At 34.4% G+C, this 25039-nt stretch overlaps 1 protein-coding gene and 4 long non-coding RNA genes across 5 annotated transcripts; 1 reads left to right on the top strand and 4 right to left on the bottom strand.

Annotated features, from left to right (window-relative positions):
* Window positions 1–1533: 1533 nt before the first annotated feature.
* Window positions 1534–1887, bottom strand: LOC135949409 (uncharacterized). Its single transcript, XR_010575865.1, has 2 exons — window positions 1738–1887; window positions 1534–1613 (listed from the first exon to the last, which is right to left on the bottom strand). It is a non-coding gene; the product is annotated as an uncharacterized LOC135949409 (long non-coding RNA).
* Window positions 1888–2937: 1050 nt separating this feature from the next.
* LOC135963199 (uncharacterized) lies at window positions 2938–4383 on the bottom strand. The gene is made up of 2 exons (XR_010576835.1): window positions 3343–4383; window positions 2938–3269 (listed from the first exon to the last, which is right to left on the bottom strand). It is a non-coding gene; the product is annotated as an uncharacterized LOC135963199 (long non-coding RNA).
* Window positions 4384–4434: 51 nt separating this feature from the next.
* Window positions 4435–6190, top strand: LOC135963197 (uncharacterized). The gene has a single exon (XM_065514967.1). It carries the CDS (start codon window positions 4559–4561, stop codon window positions 5381–5383), a length of 825 nt encoding a protein of 274 aa, XP_065371039.1. The 5' UTR covers window positions 4435–4558; the 3' UTR covers window positions 5384–6190.
* Window positions 6191–17026: 10836 nt separating this feature from the next.
* Window positions 17027–17492, bottom strand: LOC135949408 (uncharacterized). Its single transcript, XR_010575864.1, has 3 exons — window positions 17407–17492; window positions 17275–17313; window positions 17027–17198 (listed from the first exon to the last, which is right to left on the bottom strand). It is a non-coding gene; the product is annotated as an uncharacterized LOC135949408 (long non-coding RNA).
* An 839-nt stretch (window positions 17493–18331) lies between these two features.
* On the bottom strand, window positions 18332–18679 carry LOC135949407 (uncharacterized). The gene is made up of 2 exons (XR_010575863.1): window positions 18530–18679; window positions 18332–18411 (listed from the first exon to the last, which is right to left on the bottom strand). It is a non-coding gene; the product is annotated as an uncharacterized LOC135949407 (long non-coding RNA).
* Window positions 18680–25039: the final 6360 nt, after the last annotated feature.

Genomic DNA, 25039 nt, shown 5'->3' with positions numbered 1-25039 from the left:
GTTGTAGAATCGACACCACCTTGTTTAAATTTGTTATGAATAAAAAAGCGGGAAAAAGACGAAATTGTATAAGGTGGTGTCTGTTTCCTTTTATTGTTGTTGTTGCAGAATGCACACCATGATTTTCGAGATATTGGATGCCAAACTTATATCCCGGTTATTATGCATCCTATAACTTTAGGACTTATTACAACATTTTGAGAGAATAGTAATCCCTACATTTTTGTTACATGTACCTCCAAAGGTTTTCTAGATATTGAATATAATATATCATAAAAAAATCAGTTTTTTTGCATATATCGCGGTTCTTAGCGTCCTATGTGTTTAGGGGTTATTACAACATTTTTAGAGAATAAAAATCACTACAACTTGGTAACATATAATTTTTGCATACCTCAAACGATTTTCGAGAAATTGGATGTCAAAAATTACTTAATATAGTTTTTGACATATATATCGGTTATTAAGCATTGTATGAGTTTAGAAGTTATTACAGAATATTTAAAGAATACTAATCCCTACAAGTTGGCAGCATATAATACCTCCAACGGTTTACGAACATTGGATGTCAAAAATCATAAAAAATCAGTTTTTGAATAAATCTCGGTTATTAGGCGTTATATGAGTTTAGGTGTTATTAGAGAATAATTAAAGAGTAAAAATCCCTTCATGCTGGCATTTATGCGTAGCTCCTTCGGTTATTATGCGTCCTACCAGTTAAAGAGTTATAACAACATGTTTAGAGAATAATAATTCCTACATTTTGGTTACACATAATTCGTGAGTGCTTCCAAAAATTTTCAAGATAGTGGATGTTAAAAATTCAAAAATCAGTTTATTGCTATTGTCGTTGCATACGAGATATTGGATGTGAAAAATTACAAAAAATCAGTTTATGAGTTATTACAATAATTTTAGATGTCGTGTGCACCCTGTAGTAGGGCAAAATTTAAAAAGAAGAAGACGAAAAGAAAGTTGGCAACGCGGGGATGTAAACAATTTGACAGCTGGAAAATATAAACAAAAACAAAGAACTACACTGCAAATGGCTGAAATGAAAAGAATATATTGGGAACCATATTGGCAACCGAGGTTTCTCGGTCCCTAAAAGCTAAAATGCCGGTCCTTTTTCATTTTCCCTGCCTAAGAAGAAGGTGGAGCCCGTGGCCGTCAGCAAAATCTGAATTTAAATTGAATATTTTTTTTTATTCATTTAATAACTTACAAATTTAAAACAAAACTTAAAACTAAATAAAGCAGAATCATAAAACTAAATCAGCCAACGCTGAGCCACGCCATCGCCAGCTCCTTCCATCGTGGGACTACTTTGGCAGATCCGCACCATCAGTCCTGTGGTGCCCAGGAATTAAGGTTTTCGACCTAGTAAGTGTACATCTTACCCGAACGACAGGACGAACAGAACCAGTCCTTTTAGATAATTTCTGTATATAAAAAAAATAATAAAAAAAAAAATTAGTAAACAAAAAAAAGGGGGAAATATATATCTAGCTATATATTCGTTTATAGGCATACCTTACGTTAGTTGCTCGAAGCCAGTCCGCTGGATGAAATTGGTCCAAGCGTGCGCGAGAAAGATAGGATTGAGCTCAGGCCTAGTTAAGAATAATCCCGCGGTAGATTTGAACTCATAGGTTGCCGGAAACCAGTATATACAGACAAGAAAAAAAATAACAAATTATTTAAAAGGTAATTATAATATATTTTTTTGTTACTTACCTGAAATACCCGAACAGACTATAAAACGGACGGACAGAAAACCATCCTGCAACCACCTGTCGTCGAGAAACTTCCATCCTTGGGAGATCAGTCCAGCTAGCTATCTCTCGTGAACCTGAAATAAAAGGGAAAACTTGAAATAGAAGAAGAAAAAAAACTTAAATGAAACTTGAAACCCAAAATTTAAAAACTAAAATTTGATAAAAATTAAAACTGAAATTTGGTTAAATCTTAAAAACTAAAATCCTAAAAACTAAATATTTTTAAAACTTAAAAACTAAAGTTTATTAAAATTTTAAAACTAAAAACTAAAGTTGCTAAAAACTAAATTTGCCAAAAGCTAAAAACTAAATTGGATAAAATTAAAACTGAAAACTAAATGTTGTTAAAATCTTAATTCTAAAATCATAAAACTTAAAATTTGCTAACCTTAAAATTAAATCCTAATGAAACTTTGTTAAATTTCTTATTTTAAATAAACAAAACCTTTTATAATGTTTAAATGAATTTGTAAAGTGTTGTCATTATTATGATGTGGTAAATTTTTAATAATCGGCGGTAAATAGGGTGACTAAATGTTTGCAGGGAAGATCTGGGACGTCGAGGAAGATGACGTCATGGCGAGGATGAATCCTCGAGAGGGAGGGGCATAATTTGTGTATAGGAATGACCGTAGGGAGATGCAGGACTACTTTTGGCCCTTTTTTTCTATTAAATACCCCAAATGCTGGTATGAATTTTGTGTCAGTGTGTGTCCGTGGTCCAGATTGCCGGCAAGAACCACCCCATCCGGCGAGCTTTAGCCGCGCAATACGCGGGCATACCAGCGCCGCTAGCAATCTGGCCACTCAGTCCCTTTTTGTTTATTTTGTTTTCTGTTTGTTTTCTCTTAAACAAACAGCTGACCACCACACCACTACATAAATGGCGCCCAACGTGGGGCCCGAAGTAGGTCCATAGACCAAGTCATAGGAACTATCGTTTCCCTGAATTCTACGTAGGCCGGTTAGGTTAAAAAGAGTCCCTAGCTGTAGCTACGTAGGCGGACGAGATAATGTATTGACATTTTTAATTTTTTTTCTTTTAGTTTCAATAGGTATGAATCCCTAATTGCGAATGATATCTATTGTTCTCACAGATGTAAGTCCCGGTCTCGAGGACTAAAGAGTCCCGATTGCGTTGCGACATCTAGTGTGGGCAATAGGGTCATGCGGAATTCTGGATTCATTCGTTGCTATCCTTTCCTAACGACTTGAGGATTAGAGATAATAGACACAGTTTATTCTCTAAATGCTCAAGTTGGAAGGAAGGATAGCGACAACATCCCTTTAGATTACAATAACCATAAACTAGTTGTCTTAATGTAAAAATACTTACGTTTTAATTCTGCAGGAGGTCTAGGAAGGTAGTCCTTGAATACTAGGAGAACGTAACCCTGGTCAAGTTGCACCTCATTAGTACGTACTGTAGAAAGACAGTTAGTTCTTGTCCATCCTTTTGTTGTTTTGTTATTTGTTAGTACTCTGCATCTCCTGAAACCAGAATAGGCGAAAGAATTAGGTCATATCTATACACAAATCACCAATGTAAATTGCGAAATCTTACCTGCAAACTTTTATTTACCCGAAAATGCCGCCCGCATACAAGTTATTTAAGTTTTTAAATTTTGAGTTTGCTTTCATTTTTTTTGAGTTTTTTTTGGTTTGAAAGATCGAAAATCTTTTAGTTTATATTTTCTTTTGGAACTTACGCTGCAAAAAAAAATTCTGTGCTACGAATTTCGTATTTATATATATTTACAATACCTTGTGTTTTAAATAAGTGTGAATTTTGTTTTTTAAATGGTTTTAACCCGTCGCGCGAGTCGTTTAGGACAACAAACCAACGCTATGGCGACGACAAGTAATGTAACTTGTAGTACCGATACCCCTAACACCTCATCTGTCATGACATTTACGAATCCAACCACAACCGCAGCCAGTACAGCAAATCCTGTCGCCAGCACCCAAGCATTTCATGACCTTTCGATCATCTCCGAGGGTACTAACCAGACGGTAGTGTCTCCTACCTTTCTGAGTGAGACCGCGCAAAATATAAGGAGAGAAGTTCGAGAGAGCATGGCAGGCCAAGGAACTGATAGTCCAATACAAGTCAGCGATATTCAAAACATTGTGAGTGCCTCGGTTGTTTACACCAAATACAATATATGAAAGAGGTCGATAACAAAATACAGAAAGCGTTGGACGATATGAAGCAGCTTATATTGTCGTTGTCAATGGCTAACCCCGCTCCAATGCCAACAATGTTGTCCCCTATTAACCATGGAGTACCCCAAACCGAGCCACCAAGAACTTCTTTGGAGGCACAGCCGTCGGTTTATGGTCAATTAGCAACGCCACCTGGCCAGCCAACCTTTCAACAACCACCACCTTTGATTCCAGCTCCAAATTATGTGCCCGTCGGTCCAGCAGCTCCCAGAGTAGTAGAGGCTAGTATCCAGCCGCCTCCGGTGCAAACACAATATGAGCAGCAACAGTCGCTACTTCAGCAGCAAAATCCCCTGCCGCTTATCCAGCAGCCGGCGGCGTGTTATAGTCAAGTGCAGCAACTTTTGCCGCAGGCAAACCCACAGACATATAGTCAGTAGCCAGCTGACCACAAAACCGCTTATAATCAGCAGCAGCAATTATGGCCGCAGCCAGGTCCACAGGCTAATTTGCGGTGTCAGAGTGATTCTCAAACTAGGTTTCCACAGGATACTTGGTCCTGGCCCGCCGCTCTACAACGGCCACAGCAACCGCCTCTAAACTACAACTTGGCAATGTCCATGCCAAGACATCAAGAGTCCTTGGACAAGTTTAAATTAGCTAAATGGGGCGTAAAGTTCGACGGTACGAATAAGACGATGAATGTTCAAGAATTTATATTTAGAGTTGGAGCTCTGAGAAGAGATTATAGTTGTTCCGATGATGAGATTCTGCGCACTTTCCATCTACTTTTAGAAGGTCCCGCATTAGACTGGTATTGGGACTACCGGAAAATGGTCCATATTAATACCTGGGAGGAGCTGGAAAAAGCCCCGTTGGCCCAATACCGCCGGTTCGAGCAAGAGCATGAGGTTCAAATGAAAATCCTGAACCGCCGGCAGCTGCCGCAGGAAGCTTTCGACGATTTTTATAACGCGGTCATCAAGCTCCGAAACCAGCAACAGCACCCATATGCGGAGGAGCAGTTGGTGGAGATCATGCGTGGTAATTTAAAACCATCATTGGCTCAAATGATGTTTTCAATTCGTCTTAAAACGTTGTCAGAGTTTTGTCATGAAGTAAGGCGAGCAGAAAATTTGATAGCCAACCAAAGGCAACTATACCAGCGAGCTAATGTCACGCATCGTGTAAATGAACTGGTTTGTGAGGACGAGGATTTGTCTCTGATAGATTTGGAGGTTGATGGTATTCGGTCTACAAGTCACTATATCTGCTGGAATTGCAAGGTCGTCGGTCATAGTTTTGTCGACTGTCCCGAGCCCATTAATAGACAGTTTTGCTTCCGGTGTGGAAAGGATAACGTGGTGGCCCCTAAATGTCAGGGAAACAGGTTCCGGAACCCGTCTCAAACTGGGGAGACGAGGTCGACCGAGGTTTAGGCCCAGTACAGGTTAAGGAAAAACAACAACAACAGCAAACACAATTAAGAATATTAAAGAATCCGAATAGGTCGGAGTTTGAGTTCAAATCTGAGCCTCGGCTTCGAGAACTCAAGCCCCTGCATATTCGGATTCAAGAGTACAATGAAGCAAAAAGTAGAATATTCGGTCGAGTGACAGGTAAAATTAGAAAATCCCGTGAGCGCTATAGGGCAAGAAAAAGAATACGTCATGAAATCTCGTCGGCTTCACTCTACGAGGGTGAAGACTCACGTCTGTATACGCGGTTAAGTATAGGAGGCCAGGAGATAATCGGTCTACTCGATAGCGGGGCAACGGTCACGTGTCTCGGAAAGAAATGCGTGCAATTCGTGGCAAAGGCCGGTGTGAAAGTACATGATTTCAGTACCATTATTAAAACCGCGGATGGTACGAGTCATCCAATTGTAGGTCGAGTTAGGGCTGAAGTTAGGTTTCGTGAGGCGGTAAATGTTATCACATTCTATTTAGTGCCTACTCTGAATCGAGAGCTCTTCTTGGGGGTCGATTTTATGAAGGTTTTTAAAATGTTTGCCAGTCTCGAGAGTCTTACGACCAATGGAGTTAGTCTCTGCGAAGAGGCTGATAGTACCCTAGATGTCGTGACCCATAAGCTGACCCCGGATCAGCGACAAAGATTAGATTTCGTCGTATCAATGTTCCCCTGCTTCAGTAAAAAGGGCTTAGGAAAAACAAATTTGGAAATGCATACGATAGATACTCGAGATGCAATTCCAGTTAAAGATCGTCACTATCCTGTCTCCCCGGCAGTGCAAAAGTTGATGTACGCGGAGCTCGATAGGATGCTTGACCTCGGTGTGATTGAACTTAGTGAAAGTCCATGGAGTCATCCGGTTACTCTGGTCCGCAGGGGCGAGAAAAACCGGCTGTGCCTGGACGCACGTAAGCTCAATGCACTGACAGTCAAGGATGCCTATCCATTGCCGCACATCGATGCCTATCCATTGCCGCACAGTCGTTTGGGAGACACGATATACATCTCTAGTGTCGACCTAAAAGACGCGTTGTGGCAGATACCACTAGAATCGTCCAGTAAAGAGAAAACCGCATTCATGGTGCCAGGACGACCACTCTACAATTTTACGGTCATGCCTTTTGGGTTGTGCAATGCGGCCCAAAGGTTATGCCGTTTATTGGATAAAGTGATCCCCGCAGCACTTCGTGATAGGGTTTTCGTCTATCTGGACGATCTTTTGATTGTATCTCCAGAATTCGAGACACATCTGGAATTGTTGAAACGTGTATCTATCTGTTTAGCAAACGCAGGTCTGACCATCAATGTGGCGAAGTCTAAATTTTGTTTTAAGGAGTTAAGATATCTAGGATACATAGTTGGAGGTGGCAAACTGAAACCTGATCCGTCCAAAGTAGAAACCATTACTCGTTTTGTTTACCCTAAGACAGCAAGACTGGTGCGGAGCTTCATGGGAGCAACAGGCTGGTATAGGAAATTTATACCAGACTATGCTACCATTGCAGCCCCAATCTTTGAAACGCTGAAGAAGGGTAAACAATTCAAGTTTTCGGAGGAAGCCAAGGTCGCGTTTGATCGTCTCAAGGAAGCTCTAGTTTCGAGTCCACTCCTTAATCATCCTGCCTTTAACAAACATTTCTTCGTTCAGTGTGATGCGTCTGACGTAGGTATTGGTACCGTACTTTTCCAGAAGGATGATTCCGATGGAGAGCACCCAATAGCCTACTTTTCACACAAACTAACGTCAGCGCAGAAAAACTATTCTGTAACTGAACGAGAATGTTTAGCTGTAGTCTTGGCGATTAAGAAGTTTAGGCCCTACATAGAGTTGATGCCTTTTACCGTCATTACGGACCATAGTAGTCTGAAGTGGCTCATGAGTCATAAAGATTTGACAGGTCGTTTAGCTAGATGGAGTCTACATCTGCAATCGTACGATTTTACGATTGAACACAGGCAGGGGAAGCAAAATGTAGTACCCGATACCCTCTCTCGCTATGATATGGACGAAATCTCGTTAAACGTACCTAAACTCATTGACCTAACTTCAGTTTCTTTTCGGTCCGAAGATTATTTAAGTCTGATAGAAACGGTCGCGAAAAATGCCGATCAATTGCCGGATTTAAAGGTCGTCGATGGTTTTGTTTACAAACGTACTAAGCCTTACGACGGTATAGCTACGAATGAAGATTTCGCGTGGAAGTTATGGGTACCGTTAGATCTGACAGAGGACATCATTAAAGCATGTCATGATTCTCCACAAGCGTCGCATGGAGGCGTCGGTAAGACTCTGTATAGAGTGAAGGAGTATTTTTATTGGCCCAATCAAAATGTTCAAATAAGAAATTTTGTTAGAATGTGTCAAATCTGCAAGGAATCGAAACCCGCAAATTCTACGCTCAGACCACCAATGGGTGCCGAAACAAGAAGTGAAAGACCATTCCAGCGTATATTCATAGATTTTCTTGGTCCTTACCCGCGATCTAAAAACGGAAACGTGTACATTTTTATCGTTTTAGACCACCTCACAAAATATGTTTTCTTGACAGCCTTGCCGAAGGCCAACGCTAAAAACGTCATCAATGGTAGTGTGTATAGTTTGGCGCGTAAACTCAAAAGTTTAAATGACGCGGAAATGAATGTTATCCCTAAACCAGCAAGAATGGAACTTATCCGGCAAAACATACGCGAAAATCTACATAAAGCCTACGCTCGCAACGAAAAATCGTATAACACGCGGTGTCGTCCAGTCAAATTCATACCCGGTCAAGAAGTCTACCGACGTAACTTCCAGCAGAGCGATTTTAAAAACAATTTCAACGCCAAATTCGCACGAAAATTTCTAAAATGCCGAATCGTCCGACCAGTCGGTAACAGTTTATATGAGGTCGAGGATACTCAGGGGAAATCGTTAGGGGTATTTCACGCCAAAGATCTAAAGCAATAGCTTTAATATCTTTGGTGGATCTAGTCCTAACATTTCTGTCCAAGAGAGTCCGTACGTTTTAGAAAAGAAAATCATTTTCTTTTCATGTTTTTTATGGATAACTTATGACTGATATGTAATTCAACTTTGTTTTATTGAAATAATTTTAATTTTAGAACTATGCCTTTAAAATTCTTTTTCATTGTTTTGCCAACTAAACGCTAATGTTTCTAAACTGGTTACTTTTTTTAACCGTCACCAAACTATAAATGCAATTCCTTAGTAACGCCCTGGGGAACTATGTCATTAAGGACTGGGAACTGTTAGGCATTTAGATTGGTAACATTCATTTGAGACCGATCTTACAGCAAGTTGTAGCAAAATAAAATGTTTTATATCATCAGTATTTCATAATGAAATACTAGATGTTCTCATTAAAAATGCATTAATCTAGAATTTAAAGTTATTTCAGTTAAATAAAGTCGAAAACATATACGGTGATGGTCATTTAATGAAAACATTATCTTGAAGATGTTACGTTTTTTTTTGTTTTTACCGTCGCGGTCATTAGCTAGATCTAATCGAAACCTATCCGGATAGCCAGTAACTAAGCTTATAACTACATATTTTTCTTGAAATTATTTTCTTATTTAATTGCAATGAATTACTGTGTGGCGGGGTTATAGAGGTATCATGAGCAGTATTGGGTTCTGTACTATCTTTCATTCTTGTCATAAACCAGTGAAATCCATAGCTTTTAGAATGAATAATTATTTGTTTGGTTCGACTAAAAACTTACGTTTCTAGCTGGTTACATTTGTAACCGTCATTACCCTATTGTTAGGTGCAACCTCATCAGAACTTTTGGGGAACTATGCCATACAAAGCTAGAGGTTATTAGACACCTAAGGTAATAACATGTTTCTTAGTCCGATCTTACAGTAAGTCGAAACCAAAGTTAAATAATTGTACTATACATATTCTCAGACCAACATGTAATTGTTCATTCTTAAAGCAGATTCTCCTGGGCTATGATACGAATGATTGATTGTACAGAAACACCAGTTTTGACCATGATACAATCTATAACCAAGCCAAACACAATTCATTAGAATTCCTTGATAATAACAAGTTATTTAAGGACCTTGCAATTATAGTTAACTAAATATGTGTTATTACCACAGAATTCGGCATTAATGGAAAAATAATATGCATTATCGAATCTTATTCATACTAGCACTACTATCTACTTTGTTAATATTTTATATTTTGCTTTGTTTTACTCACCCAGATATTTCTGCTCACATTTGTTGCTGTCGTCGTTGTTGATGTAGATATCTTGTAGTTTACTTTTGTTGTGATACTCATTTGTTGGGTAATTGAAGCCTGAAAAATGAATCGAAAAATTGAATTAGTATATATGATGTATGTAATTCGATAAATATTTTAAAATTTTATACTTGCCAGTCGTCAAGACTTTCACTGTTGGTGGTGCCAAAAATTGTTTGGTTCTAGCCATTTGAATTCCCATAACCTGTGAAAAAGTTCAAATTTATTATATTTTATAACCACAAATAATTATAATATAGGGAAAGTTTAATAACAATTGAATTAATTTACAATTTTTCGGAGAATTGCAGGGGGTACTACTCGTCAGAGATATAAAAACCTCTGGTGATTTTAGTCCTTGTAATTCGTCCTCACCTTTATGAATGAGACTAATTTATAAACAAATTAGACTCATTATAATTATTTTATTTTATTAGTATATATTTTAGTTATGAACTATATATATAATATTTTACTTTTTAAATTTAATTATATACTTACTTTTTATTTATTTTTCTCATCTCAAAAAGAAGTTGAATGAGGTCCATGAATGGGTATGACCTGTAAAAGAGAAAATAATAAGTTTAAAGTAAAAATATATATAAATTGTTTACCTTTAGTACAACAAACTCATTTTTCCTTGTTTTTTACATTTTTCAGAGAGAAACAAGGGGTATTTCCCGCCAAAGACTATTAGTTTTTGGTGGACTTAGTCCTTGTTTCTCTTCAATTTGCCTAAAAGTTACTTTTAGAAACTAGGGAAAACTCATTTACTTACCTTTTTTTACATTTTCTGGAATCCTGTAATTTCAGCCAATTTTTTTTCTTCTCCCTGAATATAAGGATCTGAATCTGAAAGAAAGAGAAGTAAAATACAAAAATTTTAGTAAAAAAAAAATTTTTATATTACATAGTCTTTATTCTTTTTATCACTTTATTTGCTTCAATAAATTTTTCTAAACATGTAAAATGAATTTTTAATGAAGCTAATATATTAGTAAAAAGTTTTAGACAAATTTATGAAGCCAAATTCTTCTTTAGATTTATTTTAACTAGAATTTTTAATTTTACACATTTGGTAACGAACATCACGTTTATGGCTTTCGGTATTTTGGTAGATTGATTTTATAAAAAAAAAAAAATTTCAAATAATTTTTATTTACACAATTAAATTTTTTTTTGATACACACTCTAAATATCATTTTTTTGACACTTTTAGATTTCACATAGAAATAAGTGTGATTCATTGCATTTTGTTAGTTTTAGTCACATCACTTTTAAGTTTCACTGTAAAATCTGAATTATTAAAATTTTTAATTTTTCCAAGTATTTTTCAACAATTAAATCAAAGACACTGCACAATAGTCACCTTTAAATTTTTAACAGTTTTTGTTAACCACTGTAAAATCTGTCGATTAAGCCATGTCTGTCTGTCTGTCTGTCTGTCTGTCTGTCTGTCTGTCTGTCTGTCTGTCTGTCTGTCTGTCTGTCTGTCTGTCTGTCTGTCTGTCTGTCTGTCTGTCTGTCTGTCTGTCTGTCTGTCTGTCTGTCTGTCTGTCTGTCTGTCTGTCTGTCTGTCTGTCTGTCTGTCTGTCTGTCTGTCTGTCTGTCTGTCTGTCTGTCTGTCTGTCTGTCTGTCTGTCTGTCTGTCTGTCTGTCTGTCTGTCTGTCCGTCTGTCTGTCTGTTGAAATCAGTTTTCTGAAGACCCCAGATATCTTCGGGATCCAAATCTTCAATAATTCTGTCAGACATGCTTTCGAGAATTTTGCTATTTAAAATCAGCAAAATCGGTCCACAAATGGCTGAGATATGAGGAAAAAACCAAGACAACCTCGATTTTTGACCAATTTTTGACCTATATCTGGATTACTAAGACAATATGGATATCTAATGATAGATATTTCAAAGACATTTGCAACGACGTATATAAGACCATATTAAGTTGGACCTACAATGGGTCAAAATCGGGAAAAAAAATTTTTAACCCGATTTTTTTCCAAAAAATGAAAAAAAACAACTAAAAAAAAAATTAAATTTTGTTTACCTAAAAATATTTAAAATTTTGAAGTATAATTTGGTGAAGGGTATATAAGATTCGGCACAGCCGAATATAGCACTCTTACTTGTTTTTTACTTAAATTATTAAAATTTAATTTTTGTCACACACTTTTGTTTTTCAGTGTAAATAAATTTTTTTAATTCACTTGTTTTTTTTACGATCACTGTAAAATTTTATTATTATTTTTTTTTTGTTTTACACAGTAAACATATTATCAATAAATTTTCAATAAAAAAATTTTTTTTACACATCACTTTTGTACCACACTGTAATTTCTGGAAAATAATTTTTAGTTTTATCCTTATCCCGATACGAAATCTAGTTCACTATTCATTTTTTTTTTTTTTTTTTTTTTCAGTATCTTTTTCTTTATTGAATCTTTCTTTTTAGAAATTTACAAATAAGTATTCAAATCTTAACCTAAACTAAAACTAAAGTTGTTATTGCCGCTGCAATATCCAACATGAGTGCTCGATGATTATCTGGCCAGATCCAGTGTTTCCAATCGCCTCAGTCGTCTATGACCCTCAAATGACAGCAACTCCCTGGCGAGGGGGTTTGGATGATTCATTAGTTTTGAAATGTATTTTAGACTGGAGAGTTTGATCTCCTCGCGTATTATGGGGACATTGAGATCCCTATGGATATTACTATTGCGAATGTACCATGGGGCACCTGTTATTGTCCTTAACAGTGCTGACTGCTTTCTTTGCAATTTTTCAACGTTAGATGAGGAGGCTGTTCCCCATAGCTGAATGCCGTATAGCCATATCGGTCTTATAATTGTTTTGTACAAAAGCACTTTGTATTCCAAGTCTAGAGCAGACCGTGGGCCAATTAACCAGTACAGTTGGACTGACTTTAATTTTATTTGCGTAACCTTGGCTTCAATATGGTGGGACCATGTTAAACGGCGATCAAGATGGATACCGAGATATCGCACATGGCTCTGTTCTGGGATTTTGATATTATTTATCTGTATGGAAGGGCAACTTTCTCGTCTTAAAGTAAATGTAACGTGAATACATTTTGTTGCATTGACCTTAATTTTCCATTTGTCCAGCCATTTTTCCAAATCGCCGATGTGAGACTGGAGTTGTTCAGAAGCTATTACGGGATTTTCATGTGTACTTAAAAAAGCGGTATCATCCGCAAATGTAGATGTGTGAGTCAGTGCGCTCGTGGGCATATCTGCAGTATATAAAATATATAGGAACGGCCCTAGAATACTTCCCTGTGGTACACCAGCGGATATTTTTCGACGTGTTGAGATCACATCCTTTGATCTGATTTGGAAAGATCTTTCTTGTATGTAATTTTTAAGCAGTTTATGTACGTTCGCAGGTAGTAATCTAGTAATTTTGTGTATTAGTCCATCGTGCCAGACTTTATCGAAGGCTTGAGATATGTCAATAAATAATGCGGAACAATACTGCTTGCTCTCGAAGGTTTTCCGAATAAGTGTAGTTATCCGATGTACCTGTTCGATAGTACTATGTTTCCTTCTGAAACCAAATTGATGGTCAGGAATAATGCAATTTTCGTCAAGGTGCACTATAAGTCTCTCAAGTAACAACTTTTCAAAAAGTTTTGAGAATATTGACAATAGGCTAATGGGACGGTATGATGTCACTTGAGTGACATCTTTTCCCGGTTTCGGTATCATAACTATATCAGATATTTTCCATGAGGATGGGAAATATCCAATACGTAGTATTGAGTTAAATATGAACAAAATAATTCTCAGTGCTGAGTTGGGCAGATTACTTATCATCGTGGTAGTAATTTTATCTATACCAGGTGATTTTCCAGCCTTAAGACCTTTGACCGTCGTCCTCACGGCAGAGAACCGGAATTTTAGTGGGGCTGGCACCACATTATTTATGACATTATCTCTAATATATGAATTTGTATCATTTGGGGTAAATACATTCTCCAAGTGATTGGCAAATGCTTCGATTTTTTCTGAAGTATTTTTTGCCCATTCTCCGTTCTGAAGGCGTATGGGCGACTCATATACAATAGGGCATTGCATATTTTTCACAGCTTTCCAGAGACTATATTCTGTGTTCTTAGTAGGGTCTAAGTTTCTAAGATAATTTCTCAGGTTAGATTCTTTATTAATCTTTAAGGCGACGTGAAGTCTTCTTTGGCACTGATTAAGTTTAGCCTTTACGTTCGGAGATCGCGATTGTTGCCATTGACGTCTGAGGGTTCTCTTTTCTTTGATAAGAGAATCAATGTTTTTAGGACATTTTGAATGTCTGTAATTCCCCAGGGTGACTGGGGGCGTGGACACTTTAACGGCGTTTGTTAAAATGTCTGTAAATATATCGACAGCGGATTGTATCTCATACTCATTTTTCAATGAGATGTTTTGTGGCAAGTGTGAGCTAACATACATTTTATACTTTAACCAGTTCGTTTTCTTGTTAGGGAAACAAGAGTAAGAGTTTTCCAATTTACTTGGAACTGCTAATAACGTTAAAACTGTAGGCGAGTGTTCTGACGAGAGGTCCAGCGAAGGGATCACTGAAATAAATTCTCTTTTTATATTCTTGATTACAGCGAAGTCAATTAGATCGGGAATCTTATTGAGGTCTGTAGGCCAATAAGTAGGTTGGCCACTAGATATGGCATCTAGTCTGTTAGACGATATTGCTTCTAACAGTTGCCTCCCTCTAGGAGTAATAAGGCGAGAGCCCCAAAATGTATGTTTTGCATTGTAATCACCAGCTGCTATAAATCTTGGACCTAGAGTCCTAAAATATTCGAGAAACTGCTCTCGATTAATATTATACCTAGGAGGACAATATATTGAAGATATTGTAACTCTACCATCAGGTATATTTATAGATGTGGCCTGGATGTGATCCGTTTTATATTCTGGCATTGGGAAATGCCTAATATCCTTTCTCACTAATATAGCTGTTCCACCACAAGCTCTACCACTTGGATGTTTTGTGTCATAAGTATAGTATCCGTTAATTCTGAAACAGTTCTTTATGGTAAAGTGTGTTTCAGAAACGAGTAGTACATCAATTTCCTGAAGGTGGAGAAATTGTTGTACATCATTCTTATGTTGGCTAAGGCCGTTAGCATTCCAAAAACAAATTCTTAGAGAATTCATTTTTTATTTAGCAGGATCTGCATGAGCATGCTTTGATTCTGCATCAATTGTTGAAAAATTTTTTGCATGTTCGTCATGAAACTGTTCATGGTTTGAATTAGATTCTCAATAGAGCTTTGAGAGTTATTGTCGGGTACTGGTACACCCTCTCTTAATGCATGTGCATATGAAAATAATGGGGAATTATTTCCATTGCTTCTTTTCATTTGGGTAACTGAACCCTCATTTGTCGTATTGGCATACGATTTGTTTTGATAATTATCATTTATGATGCCCCTATATTGAGCACTAGAAGCACCTGTGTTTGTTTTCATTTGGGTAACTGAACCCTCATTTGTCGTATGGGCATACGATTTGTTTTGATTATTGTTTTTTATGATACTTCTATATTGAGCACTAGAAGCATCAGGAAGGCTTGGAAAGTTAGAAGCCGTATATTGAGCATATAAAGGTCTTCTTGCCTTCGTTGATTCCTGTATGCGTAGGAATACTGGGCATCCACGGTAGTTTGCGGTGTGATTTTGACCACAGTTACTACATTTTCTTATATTATCTGTTTTTGAGTGGGGGCATTCTTGACTTTTATGAATATCTCCACATCTTACACATACAGAAGGTAATTTGCAGAATGTTCGGGTGTGACCGAACTCTTGGCAATTAAGGCACTGAGGTGGACCTTTGCGCTTAATTGGTTCTTCTACAATTATTTTACGATTTAGAAGATATCTTAAACCGTATATTGGATGAGTGTCACCCTTTTTCTTTAATTGAGAAGAGTTGAAAGTGATTTCAACTCTAAAAATTGGTTGAGGAATTTTATTTTTATTTATTATATTGTGAATGGACTTCACTTCAAAGCCTTCAGACTCTAGCGCCTTTTTAATATCATCAGTTGGCTCAGAACTATCTATACCTTTGATGACTACTGTCAAACCTTTTGCACTTTTCAGTTGATATGTATAATAGTTTCTTTTCTCGGAATCGAAATTATCAACAATCATTCTGAAATTTTTTTCCGAATAAGTTTGTACCTTTGTCTCTTGAATATTTCCTTTACGTAGAGAGACCACGTGGAAATTCTCCTTACCTACAAGTTGGGACAATTTGTTCACCAAAACATTTGTAGTAGGTTCGCGCAAATAAAGAGGAGGTGGCTTATAGTCTTTTACAGGCTTTGCGGGTTTTTCTTTACTTTCATGATTGTCAAGAATTGCAAAACGATTTTGACTTACCGGATTTTTCTTCGCCTGTTTTGGATTTGGTTCCAATTTTGATGTCCTAGGACTGGACTTGCGTTTAGTTATAGTGATGTAACGGTCCATTCCTGTTAGGATTTTTCCCGTATTTTTCACTATACTATTTTTTGGTATGGCACCAGTATTTTTTAATGTAAAACTCGATTGATTTTGCCTATCATCACCGGTTTTTATAGAGTTAATATTTTCATTACTACTATTTGTGACATTGATCACAGTAGCATTACTTTTTTCAGCAACCATTTGAGTTGTTGTTTGTTTTTCTATAATTTCTTTTATGTTGTCTTCTACACAATTGTTTTGTTTTGGCGCACTAGAGAGTGGAGATCTCTCGTTTGTTGTTGTTCTTACACTTAAATAATTTTTGTGATCTTTTGGATCATATGTATTATTATTGTTGTATGGAGAGCTCACAACAATGTATGCATTATTTCCATTGCTGCTGAGCCTCCTTTCACTTGTTGAAGAGTAAGAGAAACTCATACACAAACACACAAACACTACACTCTTTATTTAGGGTTTTATTTATGTTGTTGTTTTTTTTTTTTATTACTTTTGCTTTGTTTTTTTTTCTGATTGTTAATATTTGCATTAACAAACAGTTTTTTTTAATTTTATTTTGGCTGTTTAAATCAATATTTAAATATATTTATAAGTATTTAATAAGCGTCCATTCGCTGTTACTTATCTTTGTATATATTTTTTTTTTTTTGTATTTATCTTCACAATTATTTTATTTATTTATTTGTGAGAGCGATGTAAAACACGTCTATCCACTGTAAACGGCAGAAAAATGAGTGAGACTATTCATTAATTTTTTTTATCACATTTTATTTTTCTTTACACACTTTTTACACTCACTGTATTTTCTAAAACATTAAAATTTCACACAATATATTTTATTTTTATCCACACACTTTTCACACTCACTGTAGTTTCCAAAAATTCCTAATAGCACTTTTACTTAAAAAACACTTTATTTTAAATTTTACACTTAAAATTCATTTTCACTTACCTTGGACATGCCCAACTCCAGAAATTACATCAGCACCTACCCAATAGCTAACTGTACCCACATTCCTGAAAGACAAACAAACAAAAAAATGCATTAAGAATTTTTGTTGACCATGAATGAATTAAATAAATTTCTACTTACCAATATTCCACCAGAATCTGCAGCATCCTCCGTCTTTTCCTGAAAAGAAAATATAAAAAAAATTAAATTAGTATTTTGGCATAAATTTGTATTAAAATTTCTAAATAAATTCAAAGATAAAAATTTCATTACCATTTTTGATCACCGCCATTGAAAATATTAGTAAATGCGTATTTTTGCATTCCCTCTCCTCCCCTTCCATTTCATTCAAACAGCTGTGTAGTAACATCAGCGGTACAGAGTCGCACTTTTGTTTGTGAATGGAATAAGGGTTGCCATATTGCAATTTTTTGTTAGGAGTAAAAAAAATGCCCAAAATTCCAAAATTTTTTTTTTTTTAAATTAGGGATATTCATAATTTCAGGGCGCAAATTTTTCCACCCCATTCTGTATCCATAAATGGATTACAGAATGGTACGGTTTGTCGTGTGCACCCTGTAGTAGGGCAAAATTTAAAAAGAAGAAGACGAAAAGAAAGTTGGCAACGCGGGGATGTAAACAATTTGACAGTTGGAAAATATAAACAAAAACAAAGAACTACACTGCAAATGGCTGAAATGAAAAGAATATATTGGGAACCATATTGGCAACCGAGGTTTCTCGGTCCCTAAAAGCTAAAATGCCGGTCCTTTTTCATTTTTCCCTGCCTAAGAAGAAGGTGGAGCCCGTGGCCGTCAGCAAAAGCAAAATCTGAATTTAAATTGAATATTTTTTTTTATTCATTTAATAACTTACAAATTTAAAACAAAACTTAAAATAAAACTTAAAACTAAATAAAGTTAAACTTAAAGCTAAATAAAGCAGAATCATAAAACTAAATCATCGCCAGCTCCATCCATCGTGGGACTACTTTGGCAGATCCGCACCATCAGTCCTGTGGTGCCCAGGTATTAAGGTTTTCCACCTAGTAAGTGTACCTCTTACGCGAACGACAGGACGAACAGAACCAGTCCTTTTAGATAATTTCTATATATAAAAAAAATAATAAAAAAAAAATTTAGTAAACAAAAAAAAGGGGGAAATATATATCTAGCTATATATTCGTTTATAGGCATACCTTACGTTAGTTGCTCGAAGCCAGTCCGCTGGATGAAATTGGTCCAAGCGTGCGCGAGAAAGATAGGATTGAGCTCAGGCCTAGTTAAGAATAATCCCGCGGTAGATTTGTAGGTTGCCGGAAACCAGTATATACAGAGAAGAAAAAAATAACAAATTATTTAAAAGGTAATTATAATATATTTTTTTTGTTACTTACCTGAAATACCCGAACAGACTATAAAACGGACGGACAGAAAACCATCCTGCAACCACCTGTCGTCGAGAAACTTCCATCCTTGGGAGATCAGTCCAGCTAGCTATCTCTCGTGAACCTGAAATAAAAGGGAAAACTTGAAATAGAAGAAGAAAAAAAACTTAAATGAAACTTGAAACCCAAAATTTAAAAACTAAAATTTGATAAAAATTAAAACTTAAACTAAAGTCGGTTCTTTTTAAAAACAACTTTAAAATAAAAACCAGCTTTTTATTAATTTGCAATCATATTAAAATTAAAGTGTGTTTTAAATTGAACCGACTATAACTGGGTGCCACCGCAAATGTAGAAAATGTTTTCATAGAATATACAACAAAAAACAGACAAGTGGCAACGCTGAACAGCTGACATACAAAATTAAAAAAATCCAAAAACGTAAACAATAAAAATAACCGGGACATCTAAAGAAAGAAAGTTGTTTGTTGTGGAAAAGTGGAAAATATAAGATTAATATCATAATTACGACATTTTGGTACTAATTTTATTGATAACTGTTCAATAATTGAAAAATCTCTACCAATATCTTGTAACTTAAAAATTTTTTACTTTGTGACGAACTTTTTTACTCGGCGAAGAACAGCTTATGCTGTTGTTAAACGAGTTAAAAAAAATTTAGCTAGTTTTATATTTAGAGTCGACTTCAGCGTCGGAAGTATACTTTAACTTGTCTTTGATAGACCTAAAGTCCACTCTTAAGTAAAGTCGAGTTTAATTCTCTTAAAATGTACTTTATTTTTGACTATGATTATGGGCCATTGTGTACCTTCAACGGTTTTCGAGATATTAGATGTCAAAAATCATAAAAATCAGTGCGTTGTATGAGTTGAGGAGTTATTACATAATATTTAAAGAATATAAATCCCTACATTTTGGTAAAATAAAATTTTTGCATAACTCCAATTATTTTCGAGATATTTTATGTCAGAAATTACAAAAATCAGTTTTTGACATATATCTCGGTTATTATGCACACTACGAGTTTATTAGTTATTACAACATTTTTAATTTACATTACGGTAACTAATAATTTGTGTGTACCTCCAACGGTTTTCGAGATATTGCGTGACAAATATCATAACAAATCAGTTTTTTGAATATATCTCAGTTACTAAGCGTCCTACGAGTTCGGCAGTTATTACAACATCTTGAAAGAATAATAATCCCTATAGTTTGGTAATACATAATTTGTGTGTAGCTCCAACGGTTTTCGAGATATTAGGTGTCAAAAATCATTTTTGAATACATCTCGGTTATTATCCGCTGTATGAGTTAAGGAATTATTACAGAATATTTAAAGAATATAAATCCCTACATTTTGGCATAACTCCAACAATTTTAGAGATATTGGATGTCAGAAATTGCAAAACTCAGTTTTTGGCATATATCTCTGTTATTATGCATCCTACGACTTTATTAGTTATTACCAGGGAAACCAAAATATGCAAATGCATATTTTTTCTGGTGAGTCTAATGAGCACATGGATAAGATATTTACACGTTTCACAACTATTTATAAATTTTGGCATCGATTTGTTAGTGCATATTTTTGCTTATTATTATTTGCCCTTAAATGCATTTTTTTGCATATATTTGTTTTAAGAGCATATTTATGTCATATTTTGCGTTTTTAGAGCATATTTTACTGTTTAATAGCATATTTTGACTATATCAAAAACAAATTTTATCTTACTTATTTTTCGCTGTTGCGTTACAGGTTTTTACTTCCTTTGTTTAAAATTCAAAATTGAAAAATAGATTGCTTTTTTTAATATAAAATAAGCACTATTTTAATAATGGCGCCATCTAAATATCAAATTTTAGTTCTAATTAACCGTTCTAAGTGTTAAAGAAATATTCACCCCTATTATGTATGTCGTTGTCGACATTAAGTCACGTCGACGGCACTAAAATGGTATTTGCGAAGTCAATATCGATAACAATAGTTAACTATTGAAAGCAATTTGCAATTTTCTAAGGCGCTTTAAAGTCGACATTGACTGAAAACGAATATTTTCTGTCGACACGAAATTTGACAACGACTGATACAAAAATTAAAAATAGTTGCGATTAGATAAATTAAAAAATATAAAATCAACAATGGGAAGCAATTTGAAACCGTAATGGCAAAACTTAGAGCTGCAATTTATTTTTATTTATTCTTTTAATTATTTTATTTATTCATTTTTTATTTCAATTAATTTTAAACATGGTAGGGATGAACTCCGGCTTAAGTCAATTCTATTGACACTTTTCAAATCACTTAAAAATGTTGCTATTAGCGGAGTTATCTATTGTAAACTAAATAAAACAAGCTTGTCCTGCCACGTACTACCATAGTGTAAAAAATTATTTCGCCCGGCCGAGTGCCGGCTGCATATGAAATATTTACTAGCGAAGTCGGTGTTCGAAATATTCAAATCATAGCTTCTTTTCATTACATTGAAGCTTAAGGATTTGTTTGTTTCACTGGAATCCAATAAAAAAAGGCATTTTTTATAAGAATAATAAATAAAATTCAATAGCTGTCACGAAATGCATAAGGATGATACTTATTTCTTTTAGATTATTGATAACGAGTCGACATCAACACAACATTGTTAGTAAATACCAATTTATCGTCGAGTTGATGTCGATGTCGACTCTAAGTGACAACGACTACAAAGTGATGTCGACGTCGACAACGACATACATAATATTGTCAGTTGATGTCGAAAGAATATTTTCTATGTATAAAATGTTTTCAGATCCAATAGACGACGATTTTTATTTGAAAATTTAAGGCAATATTTTGTAATTTATTGCAATAATAACCTTAATTGAAGAAGTGTCTTTATATTTATATAAAACTAGTTGATCGCCCCGGCTTCGCCCGATAGCATTTACTAATGTTAGTTCATCAAGTTTCTCCAACCCTGCCTGTTCTAATTTATTTGCAAATAAAATATGTAAATTTGTACTTCATACTTTATGGGCTTTTTTTTATTACAGTTGACTGGACTTAAAAAGCCGGTTTTAGCCGTAATTTTTTAATTTTTTTTTCTTTACAAACGATCTCTTGAAAATTTCGAATCGAATAAAAAAAATCAGCCAAATTGCTCCAGCCGTTCTCACGTGATGACTTTACATACATGGACCATTTCATTTTTATATATATAGATATATATCATCAAATACCTCTCGAGGCCTTTTCATAGCTTATTGTTTTAATGTTGTATTTATTTTTTGTTATACTTGTATTAGTTTATGTTATTTTTGGTTATTTTATGTTACTTTACCTATTTACAAATGAATTGTATTGATTTTTTAAATAAAAGTATATTTTTTGGTTAAAAATTATGTAAAAGTTTGTTTTTTTAAGACATATTTTTTAAATTTTAAGAGCATATTTTAAAGTTTTTACTGCATATTTAAAGCGCTTTTTTTAGAGCATATTTCCGGTTTCCCTGGTTATTACATTTTAAAAGAATAATAATCCCTACATTTTGGTAACGAATAATTTGTGTGTACCTCCAACGGTTTTCGATATATTGGGTGACAAAAATAATAAAAAATCTATTTTTTAATATATCTCGGTTAGGAGTTAAGGAGTTATTACAACATTTTTAAAGAATAATATTCCCTACATTTTTTAAACATATAATTTGTGCGTACCTCCAACGGTTTTCGAGATATTGAATGTCAGAAATTGCAAAACTCAGTTTTTGACATATATCTCGTTTATTATGCATACTACGAGATTAGTTGTTATTACAACACTTTTAGAGAATAATAATCCCTACATTTTGGTAACGAATAATTTGTTCCAACGCTTTTCGAGATAGTGGGTGTCAAAAATAATACAAAAATCAGTTTTTGAAAATATATCGGTTATTATGCATTGAATGAATTTAGAAGTTATTACAGAATTTGTGAAGAATGCAAATCCCTACATTTTAGTAGCATGTAACTTGTGTGTACCTCCAACGTTATTCGTGATATTGAATGTCAAAAATCAATTTTGGGGATTTTTATGCGTAGTACAAGTTTGGGAGTTATCAAAATATTCCCACATTTTGATAACATATAATTTGTGCATAATAATTTTCGAGATTTTAGATGTCAACAATTACAAAATTTTGTTTTTTGAATATATCTCAGTTATTAGGCGTTGTATGAGTTTGGGAGTTATTACAGAATATTGAAAGAATACAAATGCCTTCATTTTGTTAACAAATAATTTGGATGTCAAAAATGTAAAAACAATCAGTTTTCGGCATATAATCCTTATATTTTATTTAAAAAATAATCATAAAATCATTAAAAAGATTTATTTATAAAATAAAATAGTCGACGCACAGTGTTTCATTTTCGTTTTTCATCGGCCAAAACTCTGTAACTTTTGAACCGATAGAGATATTTAAGAAATTTTTTTGGACAGATAACTTTATGAATTTTTCACCAGTTTTTATTTCATTAAAATCGGTTCAGCAGTTGTTGCGCAATTTAAGGTTAAAGTTGAACTTTTAATTTTTGTATAGCATTTAGTATGAAAATGGAAATTTTTTGTTTTTTGAATCAGCTATACTTATTATCATCAGCAGATAAAACAAGTTAGGAAGTATGTTCGGCCATGCTGGACTATATTATACCCTACAATATAATTTATGCTCGTGAAAGTGATTTTCGGAAACGGGTATTATATGGGAGATATGATAATGGACCGATCGCCATGAAATTAGGTCGTGTAATTTATGTCTATATGAATGTTATTTCTGTTGAATTTTGTTTATACCAACATTTTTAAGAGATTTATGCTCGTTAAAGTGTTTTTCGGAATGTGGTCTTATATGGGAGCTATGAATAATAATGGACCGATCATCATAAAATTAGGTGACATTAATTCAGTTTATATAAAACTTATTTGGAGCAAAATTTGTGTAGATACATATACAAATTAACCACTTAGACCGATAAAGTATAATTTCGGGAGAACATTTGTATGGGTGCTAGGTGAAATAGTGGACCGATTTCAGTAATTTTCAATAGACTTCGTTCTCGGGCCGAAAAAAATGTATGTGCCAAATTTTATCGCAATATCTTCAAAATTGCGACTTGTACTTTGCGCCAGTCATATGAACAAGAACAAGTTAGTAATTTTGACCCTAGCACTTTTATTCCACTGAAATTCAAATTTGGCTAAATAGTACCTGAGAAAAAAATTAATAACACATCAGGTATAAACGTTACAGTGACAAATCATATCAGCTCTTAAAGAGTATTATCAAAGACTATAAATATATAAAGATGTTGCACACAGTGTATTTAAAATAGACAAAATTGTGTGCTTCTTATGGATGAGGAGGCTAGGTAACAGGGAAGCTAAATCTTCGTGCTCACTCTCATGTTTACTGAGAGAATTAAAGAGAACAAAAAGCACATACACATGTATATGCAGGGCTGCCAGATGAATTTGGGAAAAAATCGTCAATATCTCGATAAAAAAGAAAAAAGTCGTCATTTCGAATTTTGGAAATTGTCAAAAAATCGGAAAATTAAAAAGGTCAAGATTTCTAACAGGAATTTTAAATTCCTATTTCTATGAACGAAAACATCACATTTATCAAAAAGCATTTCTTAAAATTGAATTTTATAAATAAGGGATCAATAAAATAAAAAAGTAAAGCTCAATTTTATTATAATATAAGGTTTCATTCTGAAGTTTTTTTTAATTTTAAATAAAACGCATAAAATATAATTTAATGTCTAAATCTTTATTATGACCCGAAAGATATTTTCATTAAAATATGGCACCACCCTATAGGTGGTCCATTCGGAAGGTAATAATGCCTGAGATTAAAGCATAAATTCGAGCATGGCGCCTTCAATTGAATGGGGTAAAGTCATTATATTCTGAATAAATTTTGTCAAAATAGAAAAAGTTGCTTAGAATTATTCCTTTTTATTTCAGTAATTTATTTACAAAAATTGATTTAAAATCTAAAAATTTTAATTGACCAACAAAATGAGAAAATTCTTTAACTATTTCATAAAATAGTACCATATTTTCATAATGCAGAAAATCGTCATTTTCAAGAAAGAAATCGTCAAATTGCTATTTTTGAAACCAAAAATCGTCAAAATGACGATAAATCGTCAAATCTGGCAGCTATGTGTATATGGTACATTCCTATAAGCATTTGTGCAGCGTTGCCGCTTTGGTCCAATTGGACCAAAATTGGTAGTTTTAAGTTAACAAATTGACTTTTTGTAGTTTGGTTGGTTTGTTCCGATTTTTGTCGCATTTTGGTAGGTTTTTTGAATATGTATTTTTAAGAACAAATTAACAAAAAAATTATGTTATCCAAAATTAAAAAATTATTTATAAAATATGAAGACAGAATTATCTTAAATTTTTAGATTAGTCAAGTAAATGTGTACGTATTTAGTAGTGTTCAGTTCAAAAAATGCCAAAGG

Source organism: Calliphora vicina, chromosome 1 (genome assembly GCF_958450345.1).
Source record: "Calliphora vicina chromosome 1, idCalVici1.1, whole genome shotgun sequence".
Lineage (NCBI taxonomy): Eukaryota > Metazoa > Arthropoda > Insecta > Diptera > Calliphoridae > Calliphora > Calliphora vicina.
This window is presented reverse-complemented; position numbering and strand designations above follow the sequence as displayed.